We start from the raw sequence: 20,231 nt of genomic DNA, 5'->3' as shown, positions 1-20,231 counted from the left end.
TGTTTGTGTAGGAAACTTCTTTTTAATACTATTATTTAGCTACGCATAAATTGCAGCCTAGTCACTCTCTCGCATTTTACTACATGGTTTTTAATTGCATCGACGATGTCAAAATGCTTATTTTAAATATTACGTTACTCTATACCATGAATGATGCTTTGACAACCGTTCTATTCTTTGCAAAATAATATTCTTTTAAATATAATATGAATAAACATAAATTCTGATTAATTAGAAGTCTCGATAAAATAATCACCATATGCCACAAAGTTTATCACACACAATTCTCATTAGTCTATAATAATCACGCAATGTTCTTTTCACGCGAGGCGATAGTAAAGCGTCATCTCCGGTTGTGTTGCAAATAGTGTCGTTGGGACAATGTTGAGAGTGTGACGATACCGTACGCGAGGAAGCGGAATTCCCGCATTGGTGTCATCTCTATTGTTGCAGGATACATAAAATGTCATTGAAAAATGAGGCCAGATAAATTGATGCTTAATAAATAGTTAAATAGCAATATGCATAGGCTCCTTTGAAAGGACAATATTATTTAGATGGTAATACACTTTTCATTCAAAAAATTTTCTTTTTTTATTCATATATATTTTGTCATACTTTTGATAAAACAGTATACTTTTTAATTTTATAGCGCATGTATGTATGTACGTACATGTGCTTAATAAATAAAAAAATTATTTGCTATATCAACTTTGATTAGCATAATAAATAGAATTATTAATACGCGATTACAGGATGCACAAGACAGTCTTACAATGCATTCTTGTACAAGCAAAATGCCCAGTATGCACCCGATCAATAATTATTTTTTTAAATCTGCTGATGTATGGCAGCATTGTCGAAAGTAACAGTCGGGCAGACTGTATTATTACTCAAGATTTACATTCCGTACGAAACACGTAGCCTGCGTGTCTTTCGTCACTCGGACTTGATTGTTCTATTATGCAGAAAGCGCTCGCGGTTCGTCGCTAGAAAGTAAAGTACGTCGTGCATGTTTAAGGAAGACCGATTGTCGTGTCATCGTATAACGTTTCCTCTCTGAATTCAATGGGAAACGCTTCTATAACAAATGTGGCAAATGAAACTGAGAGTGAATGTATAGACTATATTAGCGACTATTAATACATGAATAGCATGCGCTGTGTATATATTAATGTTACATTAAAAATATTTAGTTTTCCCTTTGTTAAGATGTCTCAAAGGTATGCCGTATCTGACGATTTAAGCGGAAGATGATCAAGAATCGTGATTCTTGATCGCGATACGCGGCACGATAAATTACGAGAATCCCGCGGAATCGCACTAACAAATTGCCGGTTGCTGCCTCATTACATTGCGGCGAGCCGTAATTGGCGTGGTGAAATACCACCGACAGATCGCGATTTAACAAGTTCATTGAGCTAACTTCTTTCGATCCGAAAATCGGATCGTGCCTCGAGCATTGAAAAATAACGCATGAAAGAAATATCGCGAATAATCTCGCGGAAATAAGCGTACGCGCATTCGTCGAATTAATAAAAAATATGAGCGATTTTCTTATCGCAATCATTATTTTAATTATTCTAATACAAGTATTACATAAATATCATATATCTCATTAAAAGCGAGTAAATTTTCTTATAACGTTAACTATCCCGAGATTTATGGCGAAACAAAAAAACAGACGGAAATGTCGGAAGCATTGTCAGCCTAGTACTGTATGTCTCAGACACGCAGTTGACAAGCGGAGCCCGAGGGAATGAGACTTGACTATATACAAGTATCTCTGGAGACGTACTAAATCCTCGGTAAGCGTCTACGACTTGTCATCGACGTAATTGACTTTCTCTCGTGTCGAGAGAGGATGAAAGAAACCCGGCAAGATCGTCCGTCAGTAAGGTACGAACTAATTAAGGAAGTCCGATGTCCGCGAACTAATTAATAACGGCTCGATTGGATAACTACGGAAGAACATGCGATTATTGTTCTCTTTTCTCTCGTATGTTCTTGTATTTTTAAATGACTCTCACTGTGCGCGATCAGTAATTTACGAAATGCACGTGGACATAAATTAACGTTTAAACGAGCGGTCGTGAAAAGCGCCAAATACGATCAAATTTATTTCGAGGACAAACAAGAGAGTAGCCGGTTTTGCAGATAAAATAGTCGCATTCCACAGAAACATATCCCTTTGCCGTTGTGGTATTAAAATATATTATTTTACGAGGACACATATTAGTTTGTGTAGCATAAAAATAACTTAAATTATTACATCATGATTCAAGTATTGTTGTAAGATACCCGAATACGCTCACTTAAAAAAAATAAAAATCAGTTTTACACAAATTTCAGATATCCCTTATAATTCGATAATGTATGAAAACATAAATTATCGACTTTCACAATATATATTCGATCTCTTGGAGCTGCTGATATAATGTAATTTATGTGATGTTTTCAAGGTGTTCCACAAAGCTCCTTGAAAATCGCGATGCAACGCACAATAAACAACTATTGTACGCGAGTGATACATGCGACTGCTTCGATGATCTACGCGTGTAATTAAGGGTGGTCATTAACAGACTGCAGGATATTTTGCCAAGTTTCGATATCGACCATCGAAGTCGTTCCATCGTCATTCGTGGATGCATGTTTGTCTCAAAAAAATGCTTCGCTCTTTGCCTACGGTGCATAAATGGGTCGTAAATATCAGTACCTGCAATTTAACCGTGTTGTGCGTACACATGTACCAGTAGGATGCAACCTTTCTCACAAAGATCTGTTCTTTGTTTCAGATGGAGCGCCGGTTCCCGAGGACGCGGTCGAACATGAGGTAAGAAAAATTTTTAAAGAATACTAAAAAGAAAGAAATCATATACATACATATACGTACATATTATAGTATTATCCTGCTGTGTTACAATTCGAATGTTTAAAGTCTGATTTAAATCGAAAATCGCGATATATATGTAAGGCGAAAGGATTGCCTCAGTAGTCGCCTGCATATTTTACACGGATTATCACAGATTCATGCAGATATCATCTCGTTTTCATCGAAATACTTCTCCTTTCGTTTATTATATTAAGTTAGTTTATATTAAGATAGTTATCTGTATGATTATTAACGCCAACTATTGTATGATCTATACTTGTGCGAAGATAAGATCTGATAAATTTGATCTATTACGAAATGTCTTTGTAACTTATAGCGTAGTCAGAAATTAATTTTGTAGTTGCAAAGGTATTATTTTATTAACGTGTAAACTAAATTATTATAATTTAATTTATCTTTTATTTATATATACAAAATTTATATGTAAAAATTTTTTTTCTTTATATTTATATATTTTACATGCCTTTCTTTGCTTATATCGATATAATAAAATATAGGAATATAGATAAGATGCAAATATAAGTCTGCATCTTTTCTGATTACGTCCTGCTCTTGACCGTCACACTAGTAACTCTATCCATCGATAAAGTATAACTGCATTTGTCGCAATAAATGCAAATAGTATATTCTTGTTCTGATATTCATAACGTAACGCTATCTGAGCGCTCATGGATGACGCGTAATAAATCAGATATGCGATTATTTCACTCAGAGATTGTATTGACAACATGCTGTAAATTACATAATAACGCAAACGAGCAATCGGTGACAACATAATATTACAACAAATCATGACCATAATATCACAACAAATTGTAAACATTATAACAATATGCTAATCGACAATGATGCGTCAAAAAATACATAGGCACAGTTTTATAGCTTACATATAAATGTGCCATAAATATTTTTCATGTTTGAATAAATTCAATGAATATTTTTGACAACTACTAAAAAATAATTTTTCTGTTGCTCCAATATAGTATTTTTAACAGTTCTATTATAAAGTAAAAAGAAAAGAAACAAATATTAATTTTTTTACTGGAAATAATTTTCTCTTTATACACGTTTATTATTTATTTATACATTACGTAATTACTTTTAAATATCAATAAAACAAAACAAGATATAAAATAATTAAATAATTCTAGTGTTTTAATTAGTAAATCTTCCTAATAAACAGATTTTTCAACACTATCTAACTAATCTTATTTAAGCTTCTTTAACTTTATGAAAAGGGGCATTATAAAATTACAAGCTTGTATTTCACGATCGATCAGTCGACCAACCAATGTCGATTTCGCTCCAGGATTTCTGCCGTACTTTCGCGTGTCACAACACATGCAATTCGCTAATAGAGCTTATAAGTTTCTTCGTACTAAGACGATTCGTGCTGCTTTAAGAACCGCGGATCATCCATCGTATAGCCTGCGGCTGCTCGTGCTGTGTGATTGCCCCTAATTCACATATAATTCATACCAACCGACGGGAATAGATACGCTATAGCTAATTGGATAGCACACATGCACACATCGAGATAATATAATAATCTTCAGGTACATATCGTATATTTTACTTGGTAAAAAGAACACATTGCAAGACTAATTTGAATCTTGTAATCGCGTAATAATAGCGTGTCCTTCTTTTTCTCTTAGCTTTCTTCTCTTTGTCAATTTCAATCTTCGTCAATTTTGATCGTTACGGAATATTAAGCCTTTCATACTAGTTTAAATCCTGTTTGAATATTACATGTGAAAAAGTCAGGAAAAGTGGCGAAAGAGATAATATGTTTGTGAGAGCAGATAAGTGGCCATAAGAACTTCCTGATCAAACGCTTGCTCTTTTATATATATGTTAGTTACACTATAATTCTTGAATTAATAAATACGAAGTATTTATCAAGTACGAATCGCGTAACTAATTGCGTTTCATAATTATGCGTAACAATTATAATACGTCTTTATGTGTTCTTTTTTTAATTTCTTATTATCGAGTATATTTCTGGTATATTAATATATTTATCCCAAGTTTGAGACTTATATCTTTTCTTTTAACAATATTATAATGATATACATGATATAATTATTATTAAATAATTATTACTTAATAATAATTACTAAATATAATTATTATGAATACACTTTTTATCAATTTTATTGAAATATGTATAATAACGCTCAAATTTGTGTTATTTTATCGGAATAATAGTTGTATATTTTAGAAAATTCTTTTTAACGAGTTTGTGCACGTACACACGATGAAATATCTAGATCTATATCGGATGGAAATACCAGTACTTTTAATACAGCATTTATCTTGCAATTTTCCCGGATATATAAACTGATTAAATCATGTCTTTTAATGACATAATTATAACCTGTTTTTCTCTATCTTTTATGCTCAACTCTTATAATTATACAGCATAATTTCACTGTTTTTCTGTCTCTATTATTTTTAATGAGTCTTCTCTCATTTAATCGTATTTAAATATTATTTCATGGATTATCCATTTTATATCTACACTTATATCGTGCATGCGATGCAATTTTGAAAGGTTTATGCTATTATCATACGCATTATAATAAATTATAGTACGCACTAGCAAGTAATTTCTAATTAAAACTAATGATTGCATTATTGCCATTATGGCTAATATCATATTTAATTGTTATTGCATTACCGATTGAGATAAATGAACATCCGAATATGAATTTTTCATAATGTGATGTCGCAAAGGTAGTGTTTCAATTTGTCTCACCTGTAAGCTTTGTAGTATCGCCTAATTGTATTAGTCGAAGCAAGCGAATAATTACACCGGAGTGATTAACTGCGACACATTATTTTGTTTCTACTGCGATCAAAACTCCGTATATGGAATCTTGCCCGTAAAGTCTATCATTCATTTCTCATTACGGGTTGCAAAGACGCATCCATCAAGCTGATTCGCCGGTATATATAGAATTTATTATATATTGTCTACACGCCCGTATAACATGCGAAACGACTACCAAGCTCCTTCTTCGTCAAAACCATTCTTTTTTGCAGACCATTGATTTATAATCGTTTGTTACAAAATCTTCCATAACAGTTTAGTAGTATTACACGCAACATGTGTAATATGTAATATACAAAAAAATATATTCACCATATGAGTAGAGAAATCAAACTGATTATCTTATTTTTTTTTTTTATTTTTTAATTTTAATAAAACCCAAATATTATTAGTGCTTTAATACTAAAACTGAAAATTCTACAAAAAATAAAGTTGATCAATTTAAGTTCTGAGAAAGAGGTCCAAATATCTAGTGTACATATTGCATTATGAATTGGCATTATGTATAATAAATGCGTTACAGTTGGCAATACAACTAGATTCATTTGCGAGCTTAATGTCGCATTTGTAAGAACAACTTGGATACGGGAGCAAGATATTATATTAACTTTGAGATGGCAGATACAGCTGTATCGGACGAGTGTTGACCTGACATATTCGTAACAATGCTAGGCGTGTCTCGCCAGCGTGTTGCAACCAATTTCAACGGCCATCTACGCGCTTCGTATTACATATTACCGTCGCGTGTGCACGTAGTCGGCACAAGCGTACCGCGCTCTTATAGAATGCGATTTGTGTTATTGTGTTATGCGTGGATGATACACCGTATCATACGGGTCAGGTATAATGTATCTATGGTGACTAGTCTTGAACACAAACGATCTCGCACGAAGATGTCTTAAATGTCAAGGCGAGGACACGGTGGGCTCGAAGACCGTTCCTCTTCGGTCGATGCACTCTGCGAAAGGAACTGTTGCACTTATCGAAATATTTCCTGTCACGCTTGAACAACCTTCAATCATTGTAATTTGTGGATGCTGAAAAATAATTCTGAGACGAACGGTACAGAGAGTAATATTCCGATGACTATATTTTACTTGTTAATATCCTATATAGGGAAAAAACTCGAGCAAGGAAAATGCAATGGAAAAATGAAAAATTATAAAGAATAATCACACCAAGTTTCAAGAATTTTTATTTAAGTTCCGCTAAAACGCGTAAGCTACAATTATCATGTAACACTGAATTAACATTAAATGAAAGCGTATCATTCACTTGTTTAAAATAATGTTAAGACCGTAAAGAATTACGTAACAAAGAAAATTGAATATCCTCCTGTCAAGTTCTTATTATAATCGCTTAGGGTGATGGTAATTTTGATAGTTTAAAATCAATTTTCTGTTGTTAAAGTCATCAATCGTTACGCTTGTTACACAAATCATTGGTGCGCATATGGAAGCGAGGAAAGCATACAGCGCGAGGAAAGTTCGTGCGTTGCAAAATTATTGAATTCAAAAGAGCACGTTCCCGTAACGTGCCTCGTAAAACATTTCTTTGCTTGTACCGATAAGCTTTCTCCTGCTAGCATTCCGCGTTTATTGTGCGAAAGGCGACGTCAATTTAAATATAATTGTGCAAAAATTTCTTCCTCTGTTGCAGGATTCTATGGCGTCAGCGTCAGAGGTAGGTGAAGAATACGACGATTCTGACATGTATATGGAGCCGGATGAATCCGCAACTTTGCCATCAGATGGCATAGAAAATAGCACGTTAAATAATAGCCAGGATAAAGCGTTCAATGATACTGTCGATAAAAGCGAAGAGAGATCTTTCGAAACTGAGAAAGTTGACTCTTCTAAAGATCAAGAAGCGAAAAATACACAACATACCGCTGTCGCACAGTTTACTGATGAGGAAAGTAGAAGTCTAGAGACGCAGAGTCAAAATTTCTTTCCGTCTTTCGCAGAACTTTTCGGGAACCACCGACTTCCGGTAACGGAACAGCAACAACGATATCGTCCTAACAGATTTTTAGGCTACTTCCAACGCGATCGTAATAATTATCAAACCGCTGCAAGCAAAGATCAGCTTTCCTTACTAGGTTCAGGTAACTTTGGCGTGATTCGCGGTGGTACGTACTATCCGGAAGATAAAGAGACCGATGAGTACTCGGTAGACGAAAGCCTCTATAATCCGTACTATCATAGTCGTGGTCGCACTCAGTATTATAGGAATCCTAAACCCCAGCCGTATCGTGGCGGTGACTTCTTCGCGAATTTCCGAGATTTTGCCGATATTACGGCGCCGCCAAAATCCAGTTTCTCACACCTTTCCGTAGTATACGCCAACAAGAACGATAGCTCCACTGGACGTATCACGGAACCCAGAAACATAATTGAGACTCTCAGAATGTTGGAGGAAGAAGAACGGTTGAACACAGAAGAAATGACCACCACCGAAGCACCAAAAAAGAAACAAAGTAAGGGCAAGTGGAAGCTTATGAAGATTAAACAGTACGAAGATGACAAGGCAAGGAGGTCCCGCATGTCCGTTGAACCACTACTTGCTCTCAGCTGAGAGTTGACGAACATCGCTAAAGTGTACGTTAATGCGGACGCCAACCTCGGGATTTCTCCCAAACTCGGAATCTGGCCTCGAGATCAGAACCAAAGTATCTCTTAAAAGAGTCGTCTCTCTATCATTGGAGAAGAATGTTTTGAATACGTGCGTCAGAGACAGAGAAGACTCGCATCTTTATGTACGATACTATGTGCGCGTACCGAACTTGTTCGATTAATCCGAAAACTGGCGAACTTGAAAATCATATTTTGAAATTAACGTCGCCGGTTAGAAGGTATTTAATTCCTAACGTTGGAATTCCGACGGTGGTCTGTAAGTATGAATGAAATAAGCGATGAAAATATCAGCTCATAATCTTTAATATACCATTGTACAAATTTTCTATAACATTTTCTAACCGATTCGAAAATGCGAAGTAATTAATTAGATTTTAAAATATTATTAAAAAAAATACGCGAAGATATATTGCATTAGAAATATAAAATACTGAGCAATCTATTCTCTACGTAAGTAAATAATTATGTAAGTTTGAAAGATTCTAATCATAAGATTTTTTTCGAACCTACAATATCGATTAGAAAATTCTATGTGGTACTATAACTTTTACCGGCCATGTAGGCACCTTCTGAAGAACGATTTTGGCAAGACGCTTGCAAAGCTGTTATACGGAGACCTTTCACGTTGATTAAATTCATTACATGTACGTAAACGTTACGCTCGAGTAAATTTCAATTCTGGAATCGGTCACCAACGACACTTGTGTTCGGACTAAAACCTGAATTCCACGAGACTCGTGCGACCTCGTTATCCTGTTATTATGCGACACACAACTTACGTAGAATATATTATATTTTAGAATATGTGTGAGATCTGGTTCTTTTAGTTACAGCTTTGCATTCATTTTTTTTTTCTTCAAAATGACCTATTTTTATATTAGATGCTAAAAATGTGTACGAAAAGAACAAACTTATGAAAACATTCATGCGAAAATTTTTAGTAGAATTGATTTGCAAAACTTGCGTTATTATCATAATTATATCGATGCGGTGCTTATGTCTATAATACTTTAATGTTTTAGCTAAAAACAAGATGATAATATTACATTTATTCAAATATTAAACACATACTATTTATAACTGCGTTAATGTCTAAAATTAATAAATTTGGATATATGATATTTTAAGTGAGAATCCGCATACATTTATTAAATTAATAAAGACTGTCTATTTTGTATTCGTTATTAATTATAAAAATACGTTAATTATTTCTCTCCGCATTTGCAGGTTTAAACAAAACTGCCAATCGACCACATTTATAAGGAAATCGTTATTTACAATTAATAAGAAAATCTCTAAGCATTTCTTGCCATTTGTAATCATTATAAAATAAAGGATATTTGAGTATTTGCGCTGGAATTTCCGTAGAATTCCAGGACGACTTTTACTTCGGACGAAGTTTGCGGCGAAGATTGGTGCATTATTTAGCGAACAAAAATGCGATTTTAAATCAACGGAGATTCTTTACCGCAGATCTCGATTGTTGTTTTACTTGTTGTTGATTATTTTAACTATATTTTTAGGCTTACTGACCTGCGCTAACAACATATCCAAAACGTATGCCTTGTTCATCTCATTTCATTTTGAAGAGGCATGAGAGATAAAAAAATTGAATAAAGTATATTTTTCGAAAATAAGATTCCTGACCCATAAAATCCTATCTTACTTTAGGAAAAGACACATTTTCACCCACAAAGCTTAGGTAATATTAATTTTAATATTTTTAAAAGCAAAATTTACAATTCGAAAAATATTACAAAAGTATTAAAACACGTACAATACGTTTGATATAATAGAAATGTTTATCTGTCAAAAATATAAATACGTAAAAAATGATATACATAATAAATATAGCAAAATATCAAAATATGAACCTGTTATAAAATACCATTTCCAGAGACACATTTATAAATACATATTACTTATTTATGCATTTCTTTAGCATGGTGATGAGTTTACCGATACCTTCGTGAATATCTGAGTAAGTTGCAGGCTCATATAACCAGGCTGGTGTACTGAAAACGTTGTATCTCTTGCATCGTGTTACTCCTTTAACATCTTTCATTTCTACTCTAGCGCCCATATCTTTGACCTTTTTGATAGCATCAGCATATGGCCAGGATTCTTTAGGTGCTGTAAAATAACAGATATTTACAGATATTAAAACAAAAGAAGTATCAACGAGAGAAAGGATAATAAGTGACTTACATTCTTTGCCAAGTGTAACTTTTACGCCTTTCAGCACTTTAGCGACAAGCGCACTAGCTATGCACATAGTACCGATCGGTTTTTTCTCGCAGTAAAAGTCTTCGATAAGCTTTTCTAACTCGGGTAAAACGGTGCAGTTTGCACCTTTTTCGACAAAATTGCTCCTTTATGAATATAAAATAATATAAAATAATTATTGAATATTTGTATAAATTATTATTGTGCGCTTTAACATCAATTCATGTCTTTTATATTATACTTTTATAATATTGTTTTAATATATATTATTTTTGGTCTCATATTTAATTAATTAATTTTCTACGCTATTTTACTATCAAATTGTCATATACACGTACAAAGTACGTGCGGCGCCAAATCCTCCGGGTATAATAAGAGCAGCATGTGTACAAACTTCGCACTCGCTCAGAGGTTTTATACATGCTCTTGCTAATCTGGCAGCTTCCACGAGAGCATTTCTAGGAGGACCAGCAGTATCCATCTTTCTGGTAAAATGATCAACTACACCACAAATTTCAATGTTTGGAGCATAAAATAGCGGCTTCATGTCTTTCTGCCGTAAGTGTATAGCCGCAGAAATAGCTTCTGAAATTTCTGTACCATCTAATCGACCGCATCCACATAGAATCTATAACAAAACGCATATTATTATACATAAAAACTTCTTATATATTAAAAGTATGGTGATCACATTTTCCGTATTTAAAATTCTTAACAATTCATATAACTGTGTAATAAATCATTAATTATTATATTATTTGGAATCTTTAAGGAGATTTATACTAATACATTTTATGTTTCTTAGCTATACTTTAGCGCTGATTGACAAAAATGTATTCAAATTTAAGATTATTTAAAAAAAGGTTCAAGTTATATTAATGTCAAATAGGAAACATTGATCATTAATGAGCGTTGGTAATTTATTTAAATATAAATGAACAGAACTTTTATTCACAAAACTACATTCTTTACGCACTATATTAAAATAAAATATTAATATCTTTTTTTCACCTTCGAGTTATAAACATATATTATTACCCAAAAAACTTAACAACTTGCGAATAACGAACCATTAAATTTTTTTTCCATAGAAAAATTTTAACTACTTTCTGCTATAGACATTAATAATACGTTACATCATATATCATATGAGTAATTATATCACTTTTTTACTTGTCAAAAGTTAAATAATAATTAATACTGAACATTTTTCTCACGGATGTTATAACTTTATAAAATCACAATTATAATTAAGATTAATTTATTTTAGAAGTGTAATTTTTGTTTTATGAATATTTTACCACATAAATCTGTCACAACTAAAATTTTATAAAAACTTTTATGTAATTTATAGATAACAAAATATTTTATAAAATGCCATATATGCTCGAAAATTAATACTGCAAGTATCGAAATATATTTTATTTAATTAAGTAACTTAAACAAAATGTATGTGATAATGATTTAGCCGATATTTAAATTATAGATATAATTGTTGCACAAATTGCTTCCTTAAACTTTGCAAATATTTTTGAATTATATTTTTATCTATGTGAAAAATTTTTTATTTTAAAAAGTATATCGCAATATAACTTACCACAGCTACGGGCGTAGCTTCACATTTTTTACCTTCTTTCTTTGCTTTACCTTTTCCTGTCAAAATTTGCGATGTGTGAAGGTTATTGAAAAACGCAGATGTAAAAATAGAAGTGTCATATCGTAAGAAAGATGTAATTTGTTTTTGCAACATTTTTTTGTATAAAAAAAGAATTTAAAAATTATTAAATTTATTAATTAAATATTAACATGCACCGAATAATTGAATAATTTTCGCATGAATGTTTTTACGATTTCTTAATTTGCAAAATTATGATTTTTATTTGTTCTTATCAAGCTTCATATAAATGACGCAACCTTCCTTATTAATCGTGCTTCACAGCGTACATTCAGGTAGTTCCAGACATTTTCGTAAGAGTGCAGATTCATTCGGAATTCCAGTCAGTGCTCTCGATGTTCAACGGAGAAAATCTCTTACTCTGTCGATATACACGCAATGGTTTCGTAGTAACCACGGTCGGTTTGACTCAACTGTGTTTCACGAGAGCCAAAAGGAGCCAAAAGGAAAATAATATGAAAAGAAAATGTAAAGGTATGAGGGATACGTATAAAGATAAAATTAAAGAAAAGGTTCTTGTAATATATCTCACGTGCTTAAATAAACATCGGCAAGTTAAACTGAACTCACTTTATGGTTCGTATAATCTTTATTGTGCTCTAGGAGCAATTTTCGCTCAGACTATGAATACAAAACATACTATGGGATGGAAGGTAAGATTTAACAACGCCACGAGGCAAAGAACAGCTATACGCGTGATAATAAATCCTTTGGCTTTATTGAAATATAAAGTAGTTTGCAGATCTAAAAATTGATTTTTGTGCCGGTCTATAAAAAGTGCGATTTCATCATCGTACATAGGAAAAAAAAGTATATAATTTTTAATTTTACTTACATGAATTAATCATTCAAAATATGTATGTATGCAATCATTTATGATGTGTATATAATTTATTTTTATTAATATAATTTTAAAACTACTTACATTGTAATACTATATTATTGTTACGTCATTTTATTTATTAAGAGCATTATTTTATACGTTATAATATCATCTGTAAATGTTTAATGAAAAGTAGACTATGTATTATATCTAAGTAAATATATAAACCAACGATTTAAAATTACAATTAACACAAATGAAAAATAAAAAATATAAATATATAAACGTTTAATATATACAGTATAAATAATATAAGATTGCGAACAAGAACAATTAATCAACAAAGTATTTTTTTTTATACATACTGAGAATAATATTGGTATATAACTTTTTACAAAATTTAAAGTCAGATCGCATTAGAAAACTGATAAAAAAATTTTAAATCACATCTGATCGCTCGTACTTTACTGGAATCGACAATGACGCTTATCTCATCGCTCGTACGTCATATAATGTCGCTTTATTATAATTATCAGTGCGAGATGAGAGCGTACCCCGGAGCGTTGTTTCGTCACGATACCATTTCGTCGATCCCCTTTCCGCGAAGCACACGAAGGCTTTACGCATAATCTTATGTAAATCCCAAGCCGCCCTTATGCTTGCACGTCCTTACATCGAGGAAGAGCGTCGTACATGGGTCGCTTCTCGGGTTACGCAGTGAAAGGGATGCGTAGATGATGGTTCAGGGGCTCTCGCACACGAGCGAGGGCGCGGAGCTTATATGAATGTTAAAATAAGTTTGAAATTGTCGCGGACAAGTTCGGCCCCGCGGGAGGTACCCGTCGAGTAATTTCACGGCGCTGGTGGTTTCGACCCTTCGGCGAGTTTGCGACCAGTCGCGGATTCGTAGAAACTTCTGCGGTTTCACGGCGCGACTTCCGCCACCTTTGCCGATAGCTTGACGATCATTTACTTTGACCCTGGAAAAATGCTATTATCTGTGTTGGCCTCGACAGAAGATTTAGACGACAGTATTTTATAATATTTAATTTATCTATATTTATTTAAAAAAAAAAAATAAAATAACGTATAAGTTATATAATCAATAAATTATGATTCATGCATTTATTGATAATCAAGCCAATATTATGTCAAAAATATGATTGTTTGACTCCCCTGTAAGTTGAAAGGCGTTACTGTTATGAAATCAGATTCTCTCGCTGATTTAACAAGGACTTGATAAAGCGTCGCTGAAAGAGCGATAGGAAAACTAACAAAGTTTCACAGACGAAACGTGGCAGAGAAGCAATACTGCCAGCGCGACTTGACGCGCAAACTAAAGCCGTTTCGCCGCGTGACAGCTTCGTGAGATCCTTGCCGGTACGTGCATCTCACTCAAGAAAGGCACCCCCTCGCGTCGTCGTTCTCGAAAAGTTTAAATCACGAATTCGCGGTGAGGCCGCCCCACAGGCGTACAGACGTGGATTCGGAGAGGGTCGTCAGAGAGTTCACCGGGCGGGAGTCTGATGGGTAAATGCGATGTGATGCGAGTAACTGAGTGGCTAATTGAATGAGGTGCCTCCCAGGAGCGCCGATCCGTCGCGTGTCACACGTCAGAATTTGCGCAGCGGGAACGCGAAATTACGACGATTGTCGGGTCGTGTGCCAATTATCCTCGCGCGATATGATTGCCAGCGCGGGAAATTATGCCGAATCCTGGCCGATACATACGCACCGACGAATCGTAACTAGGCAGTTCGTCAGATTCATCAGGAAAGCTGCGACATTTCTGCCGATCATTAATAATCCATTAACGGTATTGGACGCTTCGATTTACAGGAATACGCGATAACGACCCAACCGAGCGATGGGGGAGAAAAAAAGGAGATCGTTTGTCAATTTTCCGGATCGCTACTGATTGGTTCCTGAGCCATATCACGCTACGTCCATATTTTATGCGTATAAAACTCTGAGAGAGAGAGAGAGAGAGAGAGAGAGAGAGAGAGAGAGAGACTAGAGTGATGCGATATTAAATATGGAAGTAACGATGCGGAGATTGCGAATTTTATAGTATCGAAAAAAGAGACTTGCAACAGATTTTGTTCACCTGTCGTCGAATTCATCATTAATGTAAAGTTACAGGAAACTTTGAAAACGACGATAATTTAATTTTAACTGATTCTGAATGTGCCCGTTCGACTGGAAATAGAGATAAAATCAAATATAATGCTAGACATTACAATTGATACGACATTGAATTTGAATAATTTCGAATATAAATAATTTCGTTAACAAAGAAGCGGCAAAACCTATCTGTGGCAAACCTACGGCTTGTTTGCGTTTTCGATAAATCTTTGAGAAAGCGACGGACATGAGGAATGAACGCATTGTAAGTGGACGAAGGCTTACAGCATTGCGGATCTGTAAAGGAGACTGCTTATGCATTCTTGGCGCGAAGGCAATCGCGGGGATGGCGAGTGTTGGATGCTGTGCGAGAACCAGACAAGAGAACAATTACGCGCCGTCAGCCCCGTGACCGGTAGGATACCATGAGGTGAATCAAAACTAGGTGTGTGCCATCACCCCTGGGCCAGGTCTATCTGCGCGTTCCGAAGCCACGTTCCGCGTCCCGGAGGAGAAAGATCGAATCTCGATCGGTAAGCGAGATTGGCAGAATAGGCGAGTGCCTGCAAAGAGCAATTTACGAAGGGTGAGCAAAAAATACAGAAAAAGGTTCGGCAAATCCGTGTGCAAAAATTTAAAATGTTTTTTTCTAAAAACTGAAATAACATATTGTTAAGTTTTTAGAGAAATCTCGTTATAATATATAGTTTTTTTTATTTTATTTATTTTTATATATATATATATATATATATACATAATATTATTTTAATACAAAAAATAATGATAATAATATATTATTAAAAGATAAATTCTCTTTCTCACACATATACTTTTGAATGTTTTAACAAAATTCCGAACAAATAATTTGATAAATTATGAAAAATGAATAGCTGGTGATCCACGATTAATGACTCTAAGAACCATTTATTATCGAATCCCAGTGATGACAGGAGGTTGAGAGCGATAATTTATAGCTATAGATATCTAGAATGACAGTTTTTATAAAATAATAATAACGAGATACTGCTAAATATTTATATATCGAAATATTTCGATCGATTTTTCATAGAATCTTTAAAAATTTAATACATCACGATTGAACGCATTCTCAAGAGAGGCGTATTAAAGTTGATTTAAATAGTACTTGGTTAAAAACAAATTAACAAATCTCATATGTGTTACAAAGACTTCTCTTATCGATTCTGCTCCTCCTACGAAGCATTCTATAGGAATGATTACAACAGCTGAGAGATAATTAAACACATACGTCAGTCGGTGAGACATTTGCCTTCGTATTCTCACGACAAATGCGAAATACGACTCAATTTTCATTAGCTCAATCAGTTTCGCAGATCATGAAATGTTACCGAATCTGTTCGAGTTAAATAACCACATATATACTGAATGGCGTCAAATCTTCGAGTAGGACCGCTACTTCGCGCCGCATACATCATTCGCCCGCAACGAAATTTAAAAGGTCCGCCCGCGTGCGAATATCAAGAAAGTCGGAGTGCCATTAAAATCTCCGTAAAGTTCATCTCACCAGAATAAATGAATAAGTAAGAGGTCTCGTTCGTGGCGAAACGAAGGGGTCGGTTGGTATAAAGCGACGGCATAAAACGGTTTACACCGACACTTCGGTATTAAGCCTGCCGCCCTTCGGAAAGAATATGCAGTTTAAATCTACTCGCGGAACACAGTCTGAACATGATTCTGAAAAAATGGGCATTGAAGCATATTTATATTTTATTAAGAAAAACACGTATATACATATATATATATATACACACAAAATAATCTGGCACGTATTTCCTTATTGTTACATGCAAATATGTACAACTTAAGAAAATTATACTTTTTTTGTCTTAATACAATTTATGATTTTTTAAATATTTTTTTTTCAGATAAATTTTTGATTAATTAGTTTTCTCGTGTGTTAATATAGGTTACGGATAGGTTACTAACAAAATGTACAGAAATGACTTCCGAAGGGTCACGTTATTCGATTATAGTTACCGATTATTTTGTCCGAAGAAACGTAGAAGAAGGAATGAGTCCGCTTTGCAGAACGCAAGCAGGCTAGTCTCGAGAATTCGAGACGAGTTTCGTCGTGAAAGAGTTTTATTGTATTTTTTTCATTAACAAGTCCGGCTCGTTCCCTGGAGATCGGAAAAGTTGGCGGCGAGTTTTAGCGAGACTTTTGTTAATGTTCGGAATTAACGGAGTAAGGAGACTTTAAGTCATAAGGCCCCGTGGGAGCGCGGGGTTCGACGCGAACTTTCACGATTCTTTATTTCTTTATCAACTCCGACCCTCGGCTTCTACCTTCGCCTCGCGGAATGCTCGGCAGTGCGACCAAGCGTTTTCTCCTTTCGCAAAAGTGTGCTCCATAATTACTTTGTTCGACACAATTCTCTTATTTTCATTTTTTCGTACGCTCTTTTCATCGTCGCTCGTGAATACAACGAACAAAAAAATTCTTCTCGGTTCTTATAATAATCAGGTAATAAAGCTATTGTATCATATGCATTTGTAAACGCGCAACTTCTTTGCCGTATCACTTGTGCTGGCACGACCGGATTTCTCTGTCGCAGAGGGTCTGCGAGGGATCCAGTAGGGGACGATTTGGCTCGACAGGCGGTTGATTAGTTACATGAGAGTGGATACCACTATTCTACCCTCTCTTCTACCTGTGCGATGATGCACGAGTACGTCCGCCTTGAACCTAAGTGTCATCAATGGGATGCATATGTCAATTGCCATGCTAATGGTATGTCTAAACGTACACAACGCAATCATGTTGTATTATGCGTGATGCGATGTGTGGTTTATGGGAGCGTGTTTAAGTTTAATACAAGGCACACATTAACAACGCTAGCATTTCGTACATTACAATAATTATAATGCATTTAAACACTTTCATATTTAATGCAATAAAATACTTTTTAATATTGAATATAAAAGTACTTTAGAAAATACTTGCGAAATTTAAAATATGTGAAAAGATGTTAATATAAACATTTATAATAATAATTATATATATATTTATATTATAATCTTTTTTATCTCTAAAGTAATGTTATGCAATATATAATAAAACAGCAACATATTTTATTTTTTTCTAAAATTATTAAAAAAGATAAAGATATAAAAGATTCAAAATATTTTTTCGATCAATGTATACCATACATTGGCAAAGTCCATAAATCTCACCGACCAATGGTATTTTTTCACGCGTTTGCAAGCTGCGTGATGTACTGGTCGTAATAACGCAGTGCAGTCATAATTTTTCATGAAATAATGAAACGTTTGAAAGAAAAAGAGTTGAAATGTGAAACATGGAAGTGAATTGAAAATAATATTATGTTGCATAATATTTTAACAAATATAAATGTACAAGCAAAGTTCATGTTATTTATAAAAAATAATAACTAATTGTATGTATTGTATAGTATACACAAATTGAACGAGAAATTTTCGCACGAGTTTCGGTAATGAGGCGAAAATTGAGACAGCTTTATTAAGTTGAGAGAAGTTGCTCTGATGAAGTTACAATTACGGCCCCTTTACCCACCAAAGAAGTCACCCTCGCTGCTAATTTTATTTATTACGCAATTTAAAAATCGATGCTGCGATTCGAACCAATAAATGAGCAGCAGCAAAGTTTTGCTATATCGTAACTTTAAAATTCTTTGTTATATTTTAAATTATTTTTCAAGTATTTTACTTATAAACTTGTAAGCTTGCATGACAAATAATGTATCATTTTTATTAATACACTTTTACATTAATAAAATTAAGATAAGATTTTGATAATTATTCGATAAATGTAATGATAAATTTATGCAAAATATTTACTTAAAATTTACAAATATAACTTTATAATTTATTTCGTTATAAGTGACATCACATCTCATAACGCAGCTTTACGTGAATATTGCTGACAAGAAGTCTGATTCAAGATAACAAGTCGCTAACTACGAAGGCATAACAGCCGTGCGCTAACCAACTTAATCTAACCTGATTAACTGAAGACTAAGGGCTGACTTAGTTCGTGGGATGAATGCAGGCAGGGTAAATATCTGCGTTGTCAGCTTGCTCATTTTTCAGTAATTAACGGTCAATTTATACGGAAAATGTGTATAAAATTTTTTTACAACATTATACATATATTTATGCATACAAAAACAACTTGTATTTTCAGTTTTAAAGTAAAAACTTTAATATTACATGAATACAAAAAAACAAATAAAAAACGAAATAAATAAAAGTATAATTTTTTGAAAATATTGTAATTGTTACGAATTATATTCTGTTATTTTTATTTATAGGTCTTTTCGTGTGTTCGAAATATTTTCATTTAGAAGGTGGAAAAATATTTTTATCCTTACGCATTATGATGTAGTAATAGTGATTTTAATATCACTAAGAAAAAACATGTTCGAAATGTATGACTTTAGATACCGACGGTGACCGTTTATCGCAGTAAAGAGTAAAGATAGCGGAGAAGATTGGATCCTCGATTTAGTGAGCAGTTAGCAGGTAGTGCGAGCCCGGATTACAGAATTAGCCGAAAGACCAAGCGTCATCCGCTGCACGTTTTGGGAGTAGTGGATCCCCTCAAGTGCTGCCTACCTCGTATATCCCTCCGAGGCCGTAGTCCAAGGTGGAAGACTTTACCGGGTGCTTGCTCCGTAATTAGCCAGTTTCACTCTCAAAGGCTCGACATGTCTCCCCAAGAGTCCCAACGCAGGCTACATTATTTCGCTATTAGCGCATGAATGCGCTTCACTGAAATATTTATACGGCGCATATTATACGTGATATCAAGATACAGGTAACATTTGTTCTATGATGAAACAGATTTTATAATTATCGCGTTGAAATTTTTAAAACGGTACGTCGTTTTACATATTTAGCAGAGAGATTTAAAAAAATCAGAAAAGTAGGCCACGTATTGTCAAAGGTTTCCATACTACATCGGGGAATAGCCACGCGCGTACTCACACAGCGAGAGAGAC

At 34.0% G+C, this 20,231-nt stretch overlaps 2 protein-coding genes across 6 annotated transcripts in view; one reads left to right on the top strand and one right to left on the bottom strand.

The window, feature by feature from the left end:
* The window catches only part of LOC140672169 (uncharacterized), a 59,587-nt gene extending 49,734 nt beyond the window's left edge, over positions 1-9,853 (top strand). For all 5 annotated transcript variants that reach the window (XM_072904072.1, XM_072904073.1, XM_072904070.1 and 2 more), the window contains 2 exons: positions 2,796-2,833; positions 7,386-9,853. In XM_072904072.1, the coding sequence (XP_072760173.1) occupies positions 7,392-8,303 (912 nt within the window). In that variant the 5' untranslated portion in view covers positions 2,796-2,833; positions 7,386-7,391 and the 3' untranslated portion in view covers positions 8,304-9,853. The remainder of the gene's footprint in view (positions 1-2,795; positions 2,834-7,385) is intronic.
* A 427-nt stretch (positions 9,854-10,280) lies between these two features.
* LOC140672172 (putative glutamine amidotransferase-like class 1 domain-containing protein 3B, mitochondrial) lies at positions 10,281-12,338 on the bottom strand. The gene is made up of 4 exons (XM_072904075.1): positions 12,186-12,338; positions 10,927-11,216; positions 10,571-10,734; positions 10,281-10,495 (listed from the first exon to the last, which is right to left on the bottom strand). Exons 1-4 carry the CDS (start codon positions 12,336-12,338, stop codon positions 10,281-10,283), a joined length of 822 nt encoding a protein of 273 aa, XP_072760176.1.
* Positions 12,339-20,231: the final 7,893 nt, after the last annotated feature.

The sequence above is a fragment of the Anoplolepis gracilipes genome, chromosome 12 (genome assembly GCF_047496725.1).
Source record: "Anoplolepis gracilipes chromosome 12, ASM4749672v1, whole genome shotgun sequence".
Classification (NCBI taxonomy): Eukaryota; Metazoa; Arthropoda; class Insecta; order Hymenoptera; family Formicidae; genus Anoplolepis; species Anoplolepis gracilipes.
Note: the sequence above shows the minus strand (reverse complement) of the source record. Positions and strands in the feature narration are given on the sequence as shown.